At 50.7% G+C, this 18796-nt stretch overlaps 1 protein-coding gene across 2 annotated transcripts; it reads right to left on the reverse strand.

The window, feature by feature from the left end:
* On the reverse strand, positions 2567-6241 carry LOC8055778 (zinc finger BED domain-containing protein RICESLEEPER 2). Of its 2 annotated transcripts, XM_021452974.1 has the most exons (6): positions 6051-6241; positions 5763-5816; positions 3363-5357; positions 3227-3278; positions 3013-3127; positions 2567-2869 (listed from the first exon to the last, which is right to left on the reverse strand). In XM_021452974.1, the coding sequence occupies exon 3, from the start codon at positions 5205-5207 to the stop codon at positions 3846-3848; it is 1362 nt and encodes a 453-aa protein (XP_021308649.1). In that variant the 5' UTR covers positions 5208-5357; positions 5763-5816; positions 6051-6241; the 3' UTR covers positions 2567-2869; positions 3013-3127; positions 3227-3278; positions 3363-3845. The 2 variants fall into 2 exon arrangements, with proteins under 2 accessions (XP_021308649.1, XP_021308648.1); XM_021452973.1 differs by having other exon boundaries at positions 2567-3127.

The raw sequence follows: 18796 nt of genomic DNA on the forward strand, positions 1-18796 counted from the left end.
GGCTTCTGGACTTTGGAACTGTCAAACTTGATTCTCCCTGACTCTATAGCCGATTGCAGCTGCTGTCTGAATACTTTGCACTCGTTGGTGTCATGTGAAGTTGCATTATGCCACTTGCAATATCTCATCCTCTTCAACTCTTCTGCCGATGGGATCACATGGTTAGGTGACAGTTTGATTTGACCTTCCTGAAGTAGAAAGTCAAATATCCTATCGGCCTTGGCGGTGTCAAAGGCAAACTTCTCTGGTTCCTTCTGCCCAAAAGGACAAGACATTGGCTTCTTGTTTTTTACCCACTCTGCCAAACCGATTACTGGTTCCTCATCGGAATCTGAGCTTGTTGCTTCATCAACAAATGACACTTTCTTATTCCATGCCCTCTTAGGCTCGAAAGGCTTGATGTCTTGATCAGATATCCTCTGCACCAGATGACTTAGACTTTCGAACTCCTGAGAGGCATACTTATCCCTGATATGTGGCAACAAACCTTGGAAAGCCAAATCGGCTAGCTGCCGATCATCCAGAACCAGGCTATAGCATTTATTCTTGACCTCTCGTATCCTCTGCACAAATCCCTCGACCGACTCATCATTACGTTGCCTCAACTTGACCAAGTCGGTGATCTTCTTCTCATGAACCCCCGAGAAGAAGTATTTGTGGAACTGCTTCTCTAGATCGGCCCAAGTAATTACTGAGTTGGGAGGTAATGATATGAACCAAGTAAAGGCCGATCCAGACAATGATGATGAAAATAGACGAACCCTCAATTCGTCCCTGTTACCAGCCTCTCCACATTGAATAATGAACCTGTTGACATGCTCCATGGTTGACGTGTCGTCCTGTCCGGAAAACTTTGTAAAATCCGGTACCTTGTACCGATGTGGAAGCGGGATCAAATCATACGCTGGAGGATACGGTGTCCGATAAGAATAAGTGTTGACTTTGGGTTTTATCCCAAATTGTTCCCTCATTACTTCAGCAATTTTATCGGCCCAATACGCATCGGCATCTTGCCGATGAGGCGGCTGCGGATCTGGTACTTGGTGGCGAACCTCCGCGTGTCTGTTCGGGACGTGATCTGCACGGAACATTGTATTGATCACCTGTCCTCCAATCTGCGGACCACCAAACCGCTGTCCACCGATTGGCTGTCTTCCGAGTTGCTGTTCAAAATTCATTGGCTGGTTGGGAATCCCCTGACCTTGGAACCCGGGATAGACCTGCCCTTGCTGGAACCCTGTATTCTGGTAATTCTGCTGGGGCGATTGTGGAAAGGCTTGCTGTCCAAGCCATCCATTATTAGCGTTCATCGGCATAGGTGCTGCCGATGATTGGTAATTGGGTACCGTCGTTGAATTGACATACCCCGACTGGGCCATAGACCTCTGTTGCATCAGCATTGACTCTGCCGATGCGTTGGGCATCTGGAACATTGACTCTTGAGGATTTCCAGTGTGAGGCCTTGCAGTAGTAGTTGTGGTATACCGAGGACTTTGGTTCACCGGCGCATTGGGAGGTGCCGATGTCATAGGAGTTTTGCCCCTCATGTCAGTTATCTGTGATGTTCCCGGCGTCAACTCTGGAGGCATACCATAACCCCACCAGTTGGGAGGAAGAGTCAACCCTGACATTGCCGATGCCAACATATCTGTTGTCAGTTTATGCTGCCCAACTGAAATTTGTGGGTTGGTTGTCATCGGCATAGATAATGCACCAGTAGTCCCTGATGTACTTGGAGGGACGGCAGATTGTGCACTTGCAGTCGTCAAGGCAGCCGATGGAGCCGTGACCTCTGGTGCCGTCGGCTGATGATGGGAGGGGCCCACATAATCTGGTGGAATTTGTCCTTCCTTGAAAGTTCTTGCCACGGCATTGAAAACCGTGTTAGACAGTACACCAGCTTGGTTAATCAACGCTCGATTGATGGCATTATCAACCATATCTTGAAGCTTGCCAGGATTGGCGTCAAAGGTGACCTGCCGTGGTGCCGGCAGTGCATCTTTCTGGACCACTTCGCCGCTCCTGTTTATGCTGAAAGACCTCAGGCATTGCTGCTTGAACTCTTCCATGGCTTGGGCAATAGCTTGCTTCTGCTCATCCTTGAGGTTGGCCTCCGTCACGGGGATGACGTTCTCTTGATCGAGATCAGAGATCGACATGTTGATCTTGATCTTGAATCGGTCCCACCGGGCGTGCCAAAAGATGTGTTGATGCAAAACTGGTCTGCAAACACAAAGGGCTAATACCCGATTCAAACGTTAAGGCGTGCCAGCCGATTTGACCTTGCTATCGGCAAAGGTGATAACTCGAATACTTTAGTCCTGACAACAGCGATGCGCCCGGATGTCACGGCTAAGAGGTACTCACGCGGAACTTGAGAACACGCCGACCTTAAGTCGACGAATTCCTAAGAACTCGTAACAAAAAGAAAAAGTATGACGAAGTCGTCGAAAAGTAAATGCTGGGATATGAGTAAAAACGTGTGTTTGATTGATTTCTTGATTCATTATTACAAGGTCCTAGGGTCTATTTTATACCCTGCTCAAAGAGCTACAACCAGACACGATTAGAATTCGAATTCCAAATCACACGGAATCCGTATACAAAAACGATGCAAATAATTAAGGAAATAATAAAACTATCCTTCGTGACAAACCGAAACTCCTCCATATGACAACTGGCAACTGGCAGCTTCTGGACTCCTCCTTAGCATCATCGGCAATCCCCTTGCCATAGTCATCGGCAGACCTTTTTATCCGGCCATCGGCACCATATTACTGCCTGTGGACTTAGTCACATTCAACCTCTCCCTCATCGGCAACCATCCTCATCGGCAACCCGCATCGTACTGCCACCCTATCCTGCCATCCTAGACACGTGCCCAAAAACGGTGTCAACAAACATGTTCAGAGGGAACCCATAGTATCTGGAGGGGTGTTTCTTTTTTTCCCAGAGGAAGTATATATTAATCTAGAAGCAGGAACTAGTGACAAGGTTCACGGTACCGCCTACCGATGCATACATAAACCACAATACAGCTCCATCTGTCCATCAGTAACTAAACCTAGTAAAAAGATTTGCTTCAAGTTACCCACAAAAGTGTCACAGGATTTCTCATCTTTGAATCCTGCATTAAAGAGGCAACTGAATGAGCCACTGCCAGCAGCACAGATAATACAGGGTACATGAGGAAAGCAGCATACGCAGAAGATTAGCAAGGAGAGACCTTTTTTTCTAGTCAAAGTACTCATCATCGGGTGACTCCACGTTCCTGGTGCCTGTAAAGACACGAGAAGATCAGTGTACAAGAAAGAGATCAGATGAAAACAAGGAGATGCAACTTGCAAGAGCACAGGTCGTACCAGCTGGCGTGAGCCAATCTTGAGTACAAACATTTCAATATGGTTCTCACCAGCCAACTCACACATTGCGAGTCCTGCAGTTCTTGTCGCTACTCTGCTGTCAGTACTGCACGGTAGTGTCAGCATATTGCGTGCCATCTGAGAAATTGTAGGGTAGATCAGGCTTGCATGAAGGAGGAAGACCTGGACGAGTCTCTTGCAGGTACTGGCCAAGCTCAGTCATCGGTCGGTCACAACATAGATGCTCAGAGTCATGATAATAGTAATACGGCTTAGAGTCATGATAATACTTAGACAGCGTATCTGCATCCTCAACGATTCCCTTGCTAGTTTTTGACCCAGTAGTGCAGTTAGGATCATCCACCTGATCTATGTATTTATTGAAGAGGTTGATAAATGTATCACGCACTTCATGCATATAGTCATGTTTTTCATTCTCTTTAACAAAAAGCTTGATGCATTTCAGACTGTATTTAGGATCCATTACCATAGGCATACAAAAATGTAAGAAACAGAATTTCCAGCATTCCTTGAACTTCTGTTTACTCTTTTCCACCATTTTGAAGCTTTATCAGTCCTATATCGACTGCTGCAATGAACCTTACTATACACATTTTTCAAAGTGTCAAAGAGATCAGATGGACTAGGAAAGATTGGCATCCAGTTAATATATTCATGGAAATGTTCCAAAATCTCAGAAATCTCACTTGCTGTACTCCAGTCCTCCGGTGATGCTGCATATCTGATGTTGGGATACTGCACTGCTGAACAGTTGGAACCCTTTGCATACTTGGCGCACTTTGCTGATTTCTCTATGATTTTGTTAAGTTCATCCAGTCCCACATGGATAACCTGATCAAGTAAATGAGTTGCAGAACATACTACAAACAAGTTCCGGTTTGCATTGACTTTGTTCCATTTCTGTAGACTGGTTTTGATATTTGAAGCCACTGAATCATCAATGAAAACATCATCCACTATAATGCTGAAAACCTTGTCATGAAGATCCCATTCTCTAATAGCTCCCACTATGATATCACTGTATTGTTTTGCATCACAAGAGGGGTCCATGGGAGAAAATGTGATGATCTTTTGCTGCTTCTCCCATTCATCATCGATGTAGTGAATAGTCAAGCACAAGAAGGCCAAGTGTGGATCGTAATGCCACATATAAGCACTCAAGCAAACCCGACCACGTAAAGCGGCTAACTTCTCCTTTAGCTTGGACTTTTCTTGCTGAAACAAGTCACAGATGTTCCCTATGAAGTCATGGTGAGATGGCATATTGACCATAGGATTCAAGCAAGCAGCTACTTTTCTGAATCCATCTTGCTCCATCATCCTTGGTAGGTGCCCATGTATGGCCAATATCCTGACAAGTTCTTCAGGAGAACAGTTCTGATAGACCTTCTGGTTCTTCTGACTCAAGTCATTAGGAAAGTCCTGCTCAGGCAATGCGATTTCCCCATGAGGCTGGTTCTTATGCTGATCAGTGGAAACCTCAGGTGCTGCAAGTACTTCATGAGAGCCATTCTGATCAACTTCCTGATTTTTGTTATTCTTGTTGGTGTGTGCATCAGGGAAGGCAAGTTCCTGCACAGGGACTGCATCTGCTGTGCCTGTGCATTTGTTTTGGCGGGATAACAGGAATGGCAGCTTCTTCTGTTTTGGGTCAGAGCTGTTGGCTGGTGTGCTCTTGTTTGTAGATGGCAAGGGCTTTACCCTCTTCTGAGTCCTAGGGCTGCACTTGGCCTGGTGATTGCGCAGTCCAGTAGTGCCATTGGTGCTGTTGTAGTTGAAGACCCGGTGGCAGTGCATGCAATTCAGCCTGCACAACCTTTCCATCAACGAAGGTGGGTATGAAGTCTTCCCACACCTTCGACCGAAGCCTTTTACTCGGCCTTGTCACAGAGAATAGTGGGCTGGGGATGCTGCCAGTGCTCTCTTCTCCGTCACCTACGTCATTGTTGGCACAGTCTAGCACATCTTCCACACCTAGGCACCAAGAGACACAAGTTGTGAATATGGACAAATATGAGAATATTTCATGTCTACATTTTGTTTTTGACAAGTATTTCATGTCTACATTGCCCAAGTGCAACCGAGAAAGCTTTTTTTTCAAGGAGTTAACAGCAGAGTCTTTTAATGCAGATCTCAGTTCCATAGACTGAAAGAAACTTGTTCGATATTCAGGCGCCTGAATTTTCAGACGACCTCACATAAACGACTAGTACAATTAAAAAGACAACTCAGGAGAGACAATTCATTTTTCTTTCTGCATCAAACAATGACAAAATTATCTATTGCTTGGACAATAACAAAAAAAAGACACTATAGGAGAAGTGCTGAAAGAAACGTGTTCCATAGCCTGATCAGAGAGATGTACGAGTAGTTCTGTACCATTGTCTTCATCGCCGATGTAGTTGGGGGAACCATCACAATCTTGACCCATACCTACAAAACGATAAGGCTAAATCACTCACTCTGGTTCGCACATCTGATTTCCGAAATAAACGAGGAAACGAATCAACCAACAACAACAACAATAAAAATCTACCACGACGAACGATTGCACGAGTAGCACAACTTTTACAATCCCACGGGATGAGAGAAGGATCACTGGATCTAGGTTATCGGAATCAGGGGAGAGAGAGAGAGAGAGAGAGGAGGGGAGCAGGGCATTCTTACCAGACCCGGAAGAGACGAGGTCGCAGCCGCTGCACTGCAATGTACTGTACTAGCACTACGAGGAAATCCGCCGCCGTCAGGGGAATCGGTACTCTGGGCTCTGGGGTAGTGGAGGGACGGCGAAGGCATTTTCCCGCTGCTTTTCCCCGCCTCAGCAGCTCAGCGGAGCTGGATAGCGGATAGCACGGTCCACGGCCCACTTCGGCGAGACTCTCGCATGCTGGATAGGTTGATAGCACGGCCGAGGGCCTGTTCGCTATGTTCTTTTCCATTTTAGTCTCTATTCATGGCCAAAAAAAATTGTTTACCTAAATGAACTGGTTCATAGAGTTCTAAGTTCTTCAGATGCGACATTTAGAATCGTAATATTCATAAATAGTGTTATTATTATTATATATACAAATGAATTAATTAAGGAAGTTCAAGTATTGCAAACTGTTTCATCAAATTAGCTTTTTAACAAACAGCAAGAAAGCTGCCTAAACATCAGAAATATGCAAAAATGACTACCATAAGTACCATTGGTCAGCAACAGTCTGAACTTTCTATACGAAAATACATCAAACCGGTGCAGAAGCCAGAAGTGTTGCAGGGTTTACCATCTAATTAGACCAACCAAGCATCGGAGAGAAACCTCAAAGCTCTAAAAGAACCATACAACCATACAGGTAGCAACTGGCAAGTGAACATTAAGATAATAGGACATCCAAATATACTGGAGTACTACTTATCCAGTATAACTATGCCTGTGCTCTTGCTCCCTCTTTTTTTATCTTATTATATGTAATCAGTCTTTAATAACTGAAACCGTCATGTCTTTATAGGTACTACAAGGGTGGAGTCAACCGTTAATCTTTAAAACTGAAATCTTTTACCATTCCTTAATCTAATATTCCATGTAAGCCTCGCTTTCCTAATGTACCTCCTTGTAATTGATGCGACTAGCAACGGCTGATTTAAACCCCTATACCCTCATGGCCCTATATGGACCGCACCATCAGAGGTGGCTCGGCCCACAAGATGAAGACGTGCGGCGTACGACTGGTCGGCGTGCACCGCAAGGCTACAAGATTTTGTACCAAATAGGATACTTTGCTTGTAACTCTGTCCCTTCAGGATATATAAGGAGGGGCAGGGGTCCCCTAGAGGACAAGTCATACACATCATTATTCTCTCAACACAAATCAATACAACCAGACGCAGGACGTAGGTATTACGCCAACTCGGCGGCCGAACCTGGATAAAAAGCTTGTCCGTGTCTTGTGTCACCATCGAGTTCGTAGTTTGCGCACCGTCTACCGATAAACTACTACCGTGGGTATACCCCAAGGTAGACTGCCGACCAGCTTTCGTCGACAGTGGCGCGCCAGGTAGGGGGTGTGCGTGCAACTTCTCCGGCGAACAAGATGGTCACGATCCCAGCTTCCGCGACCGTGCCTGAAGGCCTCACGTTCACCGTCGGCCAGATCACGTGGACGACGTGCAGCGGCGGCCTTACGACCACGGTTTCGAAAGAAACTCAGATCCGATCTGAGATCACGACGTCTCCGACCACTCGCGTGGCGGCGCCAAGCGCCCGACCACCGTTCCCGCTCTACAAGGAAAAGAAGATCGACTGCTCGCTTGATCGCGCTGACTCCAAGCTACTTGAAGTTTCCCAACTAGTAGACGGAATTCTGCGTCAGCCTGACCAAGCTGCTCCAGCGGATTTTTTCAAATCCCGCCGGCCAACTCGTGTCGCTACACACGAACGGCTGGGAACGTCTCTGACGATAACCTCAACACCCTCAGGACGATCTGTTAAGCTCAAGAAGGAAGATTATCCCTGCGGCCTGAACAACTCGGCCTCTCTTTACTCACGGCACACCCAATCCGTTTTCAGCAAGGCAGGTTGGTCGCCGAAAAGGAACGGTCGTCACTACGTCAACATGGTGACAATCCGAGAACTACGGGACGGCCAGGGTTCCAGCACCAACTCAAGCACCGGTTCCGTCCCCACCGAAGTTATAAACACCGAAGACGAGGACTACGACCTGGATTTGCCTTCACACCCTCCGGGTTTCCCTCGTTTCCCGGTATTTCCTCCCCGGCGAGGAGATATTGTTTTCAACGTCAGCGCCGACGAACCGGTCGTTGATGGAGAAACGGAGGAGCAGAGGCAACTCCGCGAACAGCGCAACGCCGATCGCGCCCGACGACGCGCAGACGAGCAACAACAAATTCCACCGCATAATCTCAACGATGCTTTGGACATGGTCGGGGACCAGCCAGTCTACAAAACGCCAAGCGCCAACGTGGCTGTCGCCATGGCTAATCTAGATCGGCTCCCTGATACCCCCGAGTGCCAGGGAGTCCGGATCAGCATCCGAGCACACCTGATCGCCGCAATGGGACAGACAGCCACTCTGCTCAAGAGAGTCCACGACATCTCTTATACGGAAGTCACCTCCGACCAGACTAATCGTAGCCGGACCTCACCGCCCCCCAGCAGGCGTCACTGCAGCCGCTCTCCCGACGACCGTCGAAAAGATTCACAGCGTGACAATGGTGGTCGGGACGCTGACGGTCACCACGAGCAGAACCGCAGACGCGGTCAAGAAGTAAACCAGCACAGGGATCTCCGGCACAACATCCCTCCCAAAGATGCCCGGGACCGCATCAACAGGCGCGCCACAGAGAGGGCAGTCCACGAAAACCTGCGCCGTATCGAGTACGACGCAACGCACGGCCCCCCGGGCCTAAGACAGTTCTCTTCACACCTCCGCCAGGTCGTGTGGCCCCGCAATTTCAAGCTCGAAAAACTTAAAAAATACGACGGCAAAGAAAATCCAGAGAACTGGATCACTCTCTATGAAATCGCCGTCCGATCAGCAGCGGGAGATGAGCACGTCATGGCCAACTACTTCCCCGTAGTCCTCGACCAGGCCGGTCATCAGTGGCTTCTTGGCTTGCCCGAGGACTCCTTCGACTCTTGGGAAGAGCTACGCCAGGCTTTCATTGACAACTTCATTGCCACATGCGAGCAGCCTGGAAACAAGTATGACCTTGAAAGGATAAGGGATAGGAAGAACGAACCTCTGCGCGATTACATCTGACGATTCTCGGATATGCGCCTTAAGATCCCGAAGATTTCCCACGACGAGGCCATCTCTGCCTTCATCAAGGGCCTGCGTTTCCACGAAGCGCAGAGGAACAAGCTGTTGCGTAAACGTCCAACAACGGTGGCAGAGCTCCTCGCCACGGCCAAAAATTACGCCGATACCGACGACGCAGAAAAACTAATCCGAGACGATGCGAGAGGTCCCGACCAGCCTTCCCGGCGAGATGACGGTCGTGGTCGCTACGACAACAGGAACCACCACCGCCTCGACAACCGCGATCACAGAGAAGGTTGGGATCGGCGGCGCGACAACCGCGATGATTTCAGAGGAAAGCGCCCTCGCGACTACGACCACGAAGTAAATACGGTCAAGCGTCCCAATGGACGACGGGACTACCAAGAAGACTACAACAAAACGTTGAAGGGACCGTGCCAACTACATCCAAAGTCTAATCATACCATGGAAGAGTGCCGCGTCCTCAAAAGCATCTATACACGGTGGGCCGCCCAAGATGACTCCGCCAAGAAAAACAACAAGCGAGACGGGCACGACCACGAAGATGAGGATGAGGACCAAGATAGGGACCCCCGACACCAATACGTCAGCCCCACTGACGTGGTCCACTCCATCTTCGGGGGTAAGGTCTCCATCGAATCTAAGCGAGAAAGAAAGCTATTAAAGAGAGCCTGCCTCAACATAGACAGCACGGACGGGCTGATTGCAGACCCGAAATTTCCCCCGTGGTCGCACAGGGAGATCTCATTCAGCAGGAAGGACCAGTGGGCCGCTATCCCAGAGCCAGGTCGTTTCCCTCTGATTCTGGACCCTTGCATCAACAGCATCAGATTCGAGCGCGTGCTCGTGGACGGGGGAAGCTCCATTGACATCCTCTTCCGCAACAGCCTGCCCGCTCTCAAGATATCTCCTGCGTAACTAAAACCTTACGATGCCCAATTCTGGGGGGTTTTGCCAGGACAGAGTTCAGTGCCCCTCGGACAGATAACATTGTCTGTCCAATTCGGCACACCCGACCACTTTCGGACGGAGTTCATCAACTTCGTGGTCGCGGACTTCGACGGGACCTATCACGCTATACTGGGCCGACCATCGCTGACAAAGTTTATGGCAGTCCCGCACTACTCATACCTGGTCCTTAAGATGCCTACGGAGAAGGGTGTCCTAACCGTCAGAGGCAATGTCTACACTGCGTATACCTGCGAAGAGGAGAGCTTCAAGATCACCGAAGCAATCGACCTCTCAATCCGCATGGCAGAAACAGCAACTCAGGCCGCACAGCTGCCTCCCGACCAGCTACGATTACCCGAGCAGGAGACAGCCAGGAAGAATTCAAAATCCAAAGAGTACAAAGAAGTACAACTGGTCGACGGCAGCCCCGAGAAGACGACCCTCATCGGGGCCAATCTGGATCCAAAATAGGAAGACGCGCTCGTCAGGTTTCTAAGGGACAACGTGAGCGTTTTCGCATGGAAACCCGCAGACATGACCGGCGTCCCACGAAACCTGATCGAGCACTCCTTAAATGTCTCGAAGACCGCAAGACCAATCAAGCAAAAGCTGCGACGGTTCGCTCGTGACAAAAAGGAGGCTATTAGGACAAAAATAACACGGCTTCTAGCAGCCGGATTCATAAAAGAAGTGTATGAACCCGATTGGCTCGCCAATCCGGTTCTTGTACGCAAAAAGAATAATGAATGGAGAATGTGCGTTGATTACACTGATCTCAATAAACACTGTCCTAAAGATCCTTTTGGTCTCCCTCGCATCGACGAGGTGGTCGACTCAACGGCCGGATGCGAAGTCCTCTCTTTTCTAGACTGCTACTCTGGTTATCACCAGATTTCGCTAAAAGAAGAAGATCAGATCAAAACATCTTTCATTACTCCTTTCGGCGCATACTGCTACACGACCATGTCATTCGGACTCAAAAACGCCGGAGCCACTTATCAACGGGCCATCCAGCAATGCCTCCACGACGAGATTCGTGATGACCTCGTCGAGACTTATGTAGACGACGTGGTCGTAAAAACAAGGGACGCGAGCACCCTAATCGACAACTTAGACCGAACTTTCAAGGCGCTTAATAGGTATAAGTGGAAGCTCAACCCCAAGAAGTGCATTTTCGGCGTTCCTTCCGGTCTACTGCTCGGCAATGTTGTCAGTCGTGACGGCATACGACCAAACCCTTCAAAAGTAAAAGCAGTACTCGACATGCGACCACCGAAGAACGTCAAGGATATTCAGAAGCTTACCGGATGTATGGCCGCCCTCAGTCGCTTCATCTCAAGGCTAGGAGATAAAGGCCTCCCTTTCTTCAAACTATTGAAAGCGTCGGAAAAATTTTCTTGGACAGAGGAAGCTGACGCCGCATTCAATCATCTTAAGACCTTCCTCACTTCACCACCTGTCCTTACAGCGCCCCAGCCCAATGAAGACCTACTTCTTTACATTGCTGCAACCGACAGGGTTGTTTCTACAGCAATAGTGTTCGAGCGAGATGAACCAGGTCATGCCTATAAGGTCCAGAGACCCGTTTACTTCATAAGTGAGGTCTTAAATGAGTCCAAGGCCAGGTACCCACAAATACAGAAGCTTATATACGCCATTCTGATAACATCAAGAAAGCTGAAGCACTACTTCGACGGCCATCGAATCTTGGTAACAACCAGTTTCCCTCTCGGGGACATTCTGCGCAATAAAGACGCCAACGACAGAATCGTGAAATGGGCGATGGAATTATGCCCATTTTCCCTGGAGTTCCAGAGTCGCACCACAGTCAAGTCTCAGGCCCTGGTCGATTTCATTGCTGAATGGACGGATCTCAACGAGCCTCCCGTTCCCGATGTCTCCGACTACTGGTCAATGTTCTTTGACGGGTCCTTGAACATCAACGGTGCCGGTGCTGGGATACTGTTCGTGTCACCCAACAAGGACAAACAGCGTTACGTCCTTAGGATCCTTTTTCCGGCGTCAAACAATGTCGCCGAATACGAAGCATGCCTGCATGGCATAAGACTAGCCGTTGAGCTGGGAGTCAAGCGCCTCTATGTCTATGGCGACTCCGCTTTGGTTATCAACCAGCTCAACAAGGAGTGGGACGCAACCCACGAGAAGATGGATCTCTACTGCAAAGAAATTCGCAAATGGGAAACCAACTTCTACGGCATAGAGTACATCCACGTGGTCCGGGATAAGAACCAAGCAGCAGATGCGTTGTCAAAGTTAGGGTCATCTCGGGCCCAGATCCCGCGGGGTATTTTCGTCCAGAACATTCACGAGCCAAGCGTAGGCTCCACCCTGGTCGACAAGCAACCCACCGAGGCAATGCTCATAGACGATGCCACTCCGACAACCGGTAGTCGTGACTGGCGTACCCCGTTCATCAAGTATATATCGGACGGGACAGGCCTTCAGGACAAAACAGAGAATGAGCGCCTCATTCGACGGTCAAAGAACTACATCCTGGTCGACGGTAAACTCATGAGAAAAAACGCAAGCTCCGAACTACTGCTCAAGTGCATACCCCAAGATGATGGTATCAAGCTCCTAGAAGACATACATGCTGGATCTTGCGGCAATCACGCTGCATCCAGAACGCTGGTCGGAAAAGCCTTCCGGGCAGGTTTTTATTGGCCAACCGCGGTCAACGACGCAGAAACATTGGTTCGACACTGCGAAGGATGTCAGTTTTTCGCTAAAAGGACCCACGTACCTGCTCACGAAATTCAAACCATCCCGTCGTCCTGGCCCTTTGCTTGCTGGGGGCTTGACATGATCGGGCCATTTAAACCAGCCCCGGGCAACTTCAAGTTTGTTTTCGTGTTAATCGACAAGTTCTCCAAGTGGATCGAATACATGCCTCTGGTCAAAGCAACCTCCGAGAAGGCTGTGGAGTTCCTCAATCAAATCATACACAGATTCGGCATCCCGAACAGCATAATCACCGACCTGGGTACTCAGTTTACTGGCACCACATTTTGGGACTTCTGCGACGACAGGGGCATAGTCAAAAAATACGTGTCAGTGGCTCATCCACGGGCCAATGGTCAAGTTGAACATGCTAACGGAATGATCATTGATGCCCTAAAGAAAAGGCTGTACACCGAGAACGACAGAGCACCCAGTCGATGGATGAAAGAGTTGCCGGCAGTGGTCTGGGGCCTCCGAACTCAGACCAGTCGAAACACAGGAGTGTCTCCCTACTTCATGGTGTACGGCTCCGAGGCAGTCCTGCCGTCTGACATAACCTTCGGATCCCCTAGGATCGAACACTTCGACCAGGCGACGGCCGACAACGCCAGAGAACTCGAAATCAACTGCATGGAGGAAAAGCGTTTGAATTCTTGTCTCCGAACAGCAAAATATCTCGCGGCAGTCAGGCGATACCACAACAGGAACGTCAAGGACCGTTCTTTCGTGGTCGGCGATCTGGTACTTAGGTGGAGAACAAGCCAGGAGGGAATGCACAAGCTATCCACTCCCTGGGAAGGACCCTTCGTGGTCACCGAGGTCACACGACCCACGTCCTACAGATTGGCATACCCAGATGGAACACGCGTGCCCAACTCTTAGCACATAGACAAACTGCGACGATTTTATCCATAAAGTTTTAATAACTTTCCTTTGTAAGTATCTTATAATTGTCAATAATAAAATTTTCTATTTTTTGCCTATACTTTGTTGCACGCAGAACTCAGCAAAACTTCTGCAACGGAAGCTCTTAGCGACTACAAAGTCGAATACGGTGACACGTCACTCAGACAATTATACAGCGCTCAAAACGACAGTCATGACAAGAAGCAAACTTTATTACAAACTTTACATACAAAGTTTACAATAAATACCCTGACGGGCAGACACTGGTCTATTCCTACAGACTACTCTATTGGCCTAGCTGCTCGGGCTGATCACCCGCCTGGCCCAGCTGCCCGGACGAAGGGGTCGGGGCCACCGGCGCCTGGCTGGTCGAGACCGCAGGCGTCGACCGCCCATCTCCCGCAATGGACGCGCCTGACAGCTCCCTGGCCGACCTATCTGAACCCGGCTGGTCTAGGGGAGTGGCCGTTCCGCACAAGATTGATGTCGCCGATCACCGTCGACGACAAATCCAGCAGACCACCCCGAAGCTCGTCCGCCTCCTGCGGGCCGACCTCCTTGGGGTACCCCTTCTCCAGCCTGGTCAAGTCGACCAGGGGGTAATGGGCGCGCACCATGCTAAGGACATGCGCGCCAGCAAACTCCCCGGCATCCTTCACGAACTGCTGGAGCCAGTCCCACGCTCGTTGCGCCTTCTCGACTGGGGTCAACTTCGGCGCGCGGGGCTGGCTCTCCGGTAGCTCGGGACTGATCAGGTCCAGGACCGGGGATACTCCTTTCCAGATCTTACAACAGTTGACCTTCCAGGAGTCCCGGTCCTTGACCAGCTCATCCAGGTGCTTCTTGGCGTTGACCTTGAGCACTGCAAACGAAACAGGACGTTATTTTCGGCATATCAAAAACTAAAGGGGCGACAAGCGGCAGATAACGAGGCGGCACCCATTACCAGATAACTCCCGGTCCTTCCGACCCAATTCCTCTCCTGCTCGGCGCCCGGACTCCAGCGCACCGGCGAGCTCTTGGCTGAGCTGCTCCTTCTCTTGTCGGAGGCGCGCCACCTCCTCTTCCAAGTCTACGTGAATCATAACCTGGTCAGTAAAGCAAACTACACAGCTACACAAAGCTGCTCGGAGCGCGTGACTAACCTTCTCGCTGCCGGTACTGGTCGGCCAAGCGACGAGTGAGCTCGAGATGACGCTCCTCCTGGGCGTTCATCTCGGCCACCTTTTCCCCGACTTCCGACCGCAGCTGGTCTACCTCCGCGGCCAGGGCCTTGTTCTCGGACACGACGCCTTCTATCTGGTCAAAGCACCATTTCCGGTACTTCGCCGTTTTCATTGCGCCCTACAAAACGAAAATATGACGACCAAGCAAGACAGCACACAGAATGTACAGCAATACAAAGAATTGCTTACCTTAACTTCGTCGACGAGGCGTTTGGCCGAGCGCTCCACCCTGGCGGCCTCCTCGGTCTCGGCGAGCTCCTCATGACCGATAAAGTGATCCCCGCGTTGGCGCCACACATACACGTGTTGGCGGCCGTCACGGGGACGACCCTCAATCTCCTCCACCTCGTCGTCGGAGGTCGCCTGGGTTTCCTCCTCCTGCGCTGCGTTGCCCCTGGTAGTGGTCGCAGGCATTACTGGCCCCCGGACCAGACCCGGGGAGCCTGCAGTCGAAGCGGCTCCTGCTCGGGGCGGCGTGAGGACTTCACTCTCCCCGGCGGGAGGGGGGGTCGGGGCTCTGCCCTCCCCTTCCGTGGCACTAGCTGGGGGAGGCGTCCCCGTAGCCTCCTCAACCCTGGTCGGGCTGCCTGTCGTAGTCGGTGCCGCGGCCGGGAGCTCCTCGGTGCTCCCAGGCACGGCTGCAGCCGTAGGCTGCTCTGCGGTCTGCGGGGCCGTGTCTTCAGCAGCGCAGACCGGCTCACTCGTCCCCTGGCCAGCGGCATGGCCGGGGTTGACATCCGACGCCGCGCTAAAGGAACAAAACTGCAATAAAAAAAACAAAAATCGCTGAAATACGTAAGTCGAACACTTACAGGTCTGAGCGACGGTGGGTCGCAGTGAACCTCCTCCTCATCCGGCCAGTCGGCACCTATGCCCCCGACTCCGCAGCACGAGGCGCAGGAGGGTCGCCGGCCACTCGATCAGCAGTGGTCGGCCCGCTGTCCGGATGGTTAGGAGGCCTCCGGACCAACGACGGTACGGCCTCCTCCTCCTCGTCGTCGTCGTCGATCCGAACGAACCGACGCCGTTTTGACGCTCGGCTGCTCTCTGCCGGCAGTGTCGGCGCCGGCGACGGATCTGCAGGCATTGGCCTTTTCCCCGCCACCCTTTCCTCGGTGGTCGGGACGGGGCGGGCTTGGTCCTCCTCACTGCTGGTGTAATGAGTACACCGAGCATCGTCCTCCTCTGGCGGGTCTTCTCCCGCAGGATTCTCCATCCCCGGTGCCAGTGATACATACACTGTGCACCGGTCGACTTCGCCGATCTGCAAAAGCAACAAAGATGAGTCAGCTGCAGACGATAAACGAATGCTAAAACAAAATAATCTGCTACATACCTTTGGTGTTGGTCGTCCTAACTTGAACGCTTGCACCCGATCACTGCCACGGATGAAGCCTCCGTCCGCGAAGTTGAACAGCTCGTTCAACAGCTGTTGTACCTCCGCCTTCTCCAAGATCTCCGGCCGCATCCTGGTCGGGTCCACGCTTCCGGCATACTCGTACGCCGAGTGCACCCTCTTCTGGCACGGCATCACCCGGCGACAAATGAAGTTGCCGACCACGCCAAGCCCGTCCAGGCGCGACCAGTCGATCAGCTTCATGAGATCCGCCACTTGACCGTCGAAATCCGGGCGGTCGGTCCAGCTCACCCTCTTCTCAGGAATGTATCCCACATCGCAGAACGTGGAGCTACCCGGTTCCTCCCTGATGTAGAACCACTTCCTGTACCATTCGGTCAAGGAAGTGTTCCATGGACAGTGCAGGTAGCGATTCTTCATTCCATCACGAAGGTTGAGGTATACTCCACCTGCAACCTTGGAGCCTCCAACTGCTCCCTTCTTCCTCAAGCAGAAAAGATAGCGAAAAAGATCGAAGTGCGGCTCTATGCCAACATAGGCCTCGCACAGGTGGATAAAAGTGGAGATGAGGAGAATTGAGTTCGGGTGCAGATTGCAAATCCCGATCTCATAATACAAAAGAAGACCTTGAAGAAAAGGATGAACAGGAACCCCAAAGCCACTCTTAATGAAATCTTCAAATACGACGATCTCACCGGCGCGGGGGTCGGGGTAGCTCTCCCCTTCTGGTGCCCTCCAGCCGCCGAGCTCCGGGCTGTGCAGAAGCCCCATATCGACGAGGTCGCCAAGAGATTTCGTGGTGCTGCGGGACTTTTTCCACTCCTTGGCCATCAGTTCGGCCCTCTTCTTGGAGTCACTCTTTGCCATTGGAGGTGAGAAATTGGGCTTGGGTTAGGAAGATGCAGGTGGTTGAAGGAGGCGAGAGTGGAAGGCTTGAAGGCAATGGCAGGGTAAGCAGTACAGGCGGAACTGTCAGGCTCTTATAACCCGCAACTCCACCTCTCCCACTTCCCGTATTCTCGGGAAGTGGGCGGACCATGCGGCGGATGCGGCGTTTCGGTTTACAATGATTATAGACAATTAATGCGGCGGAGTTTTCGTACCAATTGATGGTTTCCTTTTTCTCAAACCATGCAAAGGGCAGCTGCACAGTTGCCAGGCGCAACTTTTCATGCATCCATCTGACACCCCGTCAGGAGGTCTCGTCATGTCAACTTTAACTGGAAAGATCTTTTCAATAATAAGAAGACAAATATGGCAGAGAGTCAACAATCCGGGGACTGCACCGACCACCGAGCACTTGACGCTCGGGGACTGGTCGCCCAGTCTATCAGCTCGGAACTTTAAGGACTGCACCGACCACCGAGCACTCGATGCTCGGGGACTGGTCGCCCAGTCTATTAGCTCGGAACTTCAAGGACTGCACCGACCACCAAGCACTTGACGCTCGGGGACTGGTCGCCCAGTCTATCAGCTCGGAACTTCAAAGACTGCACCGACCACCGAGCACTCGATGCTCGGGGACTGGTCGTACAGTATAGCAACGCAGAATTCTAAGGAGCGCACTTGATGCTTGGGGACTGGTCGTCATACTATTATACACTCGGGGACTGGTCGATTAGTCTATTCAATTGCAGACGGACTGGTAAATTCAAATTTTTAGACCTTGCTACAAGGTTCATACTTCGCCTTCCAGCAAGCTCGGGGACTACATCGGTACGATGCATCTGGCGATGCATCTCACATTCAAAGTTACTTTGAGGACTTTTCTTTTGATCCTGGCACCACGTGCCTACATCACCTACTACCAGGCTCGGGGACTAAGTGGGCACACTTCACCTCGCGGTGAATATGCTTGCTTTTTTGAGATCTATACTTTTAACAAAAGTAAAGTGGGCACACTTCACCGGAAAAGAAATCTTTTTTAATTTAGAGCACCAAGCATTCTTCGAACAACCTGCTTCTTCAATGTCAATGTTGATCAACTATCTTTTGAGTTGGTCAAAATACCGTTGCAACTGTTTGGGCGACTTTCCTGCTTATTGAAGACGTCAAGCCTCACTGATCGAAGAAGCTCAAGACGGCGTGTTACATCATAATACATGGTGCTCGGGGACTAGCTGTGGGGGTATAAACCCCCTATACCCTCATGGGCCTATATGGACCGCACCATCAGAGGTGGCTCGGCCCACAAGATGAAGACATGCGGCGTTCGACTGGTCGGCGTGCACCGCAAGGCTACAAGATTTTGTACCAAATAGGATACTTTGCTCGTAACTCTGTCCCTTTAGGATATATAAGGAGGGGCAGGGGTCCCCTAGAGGACAAGTCATACACATCATTATTCTCTCAACACAAATCAATACAACCAGACGCAGGACGTAGGTATTACGCCAACTCGGCGGCCGAACCTGGATAAAAAGCTTGTCCGTGTCTTGTGTCACCATC

This window comes from Sorghum bicolor, chromosome 2 (assembly GCF_000003195.3).
Source record: "Sorghum bicolor cultivar BTx623 chromosome 2, Sorghum_bicolor_NCBIv3, whole genome shotgun sequence".
Taxonomy (NCBI): domain Eukaryota; kingdom Viridiplantae; phylum Streptophyta; class Magnoliopsida; order Poales; family Poaceae; genus Sorghum; species Sorghum bicolor.

What these genes read in the sequence shown, in the direction of transcription:
- LOC8055778 (XM_021452974.1), bottom strand. Translation starts at nt 5,207, where the DNA reads ATGGAAAGGTTGTGCAGGCTGAATTGCATGCACTGCCACCGGGTCTTC.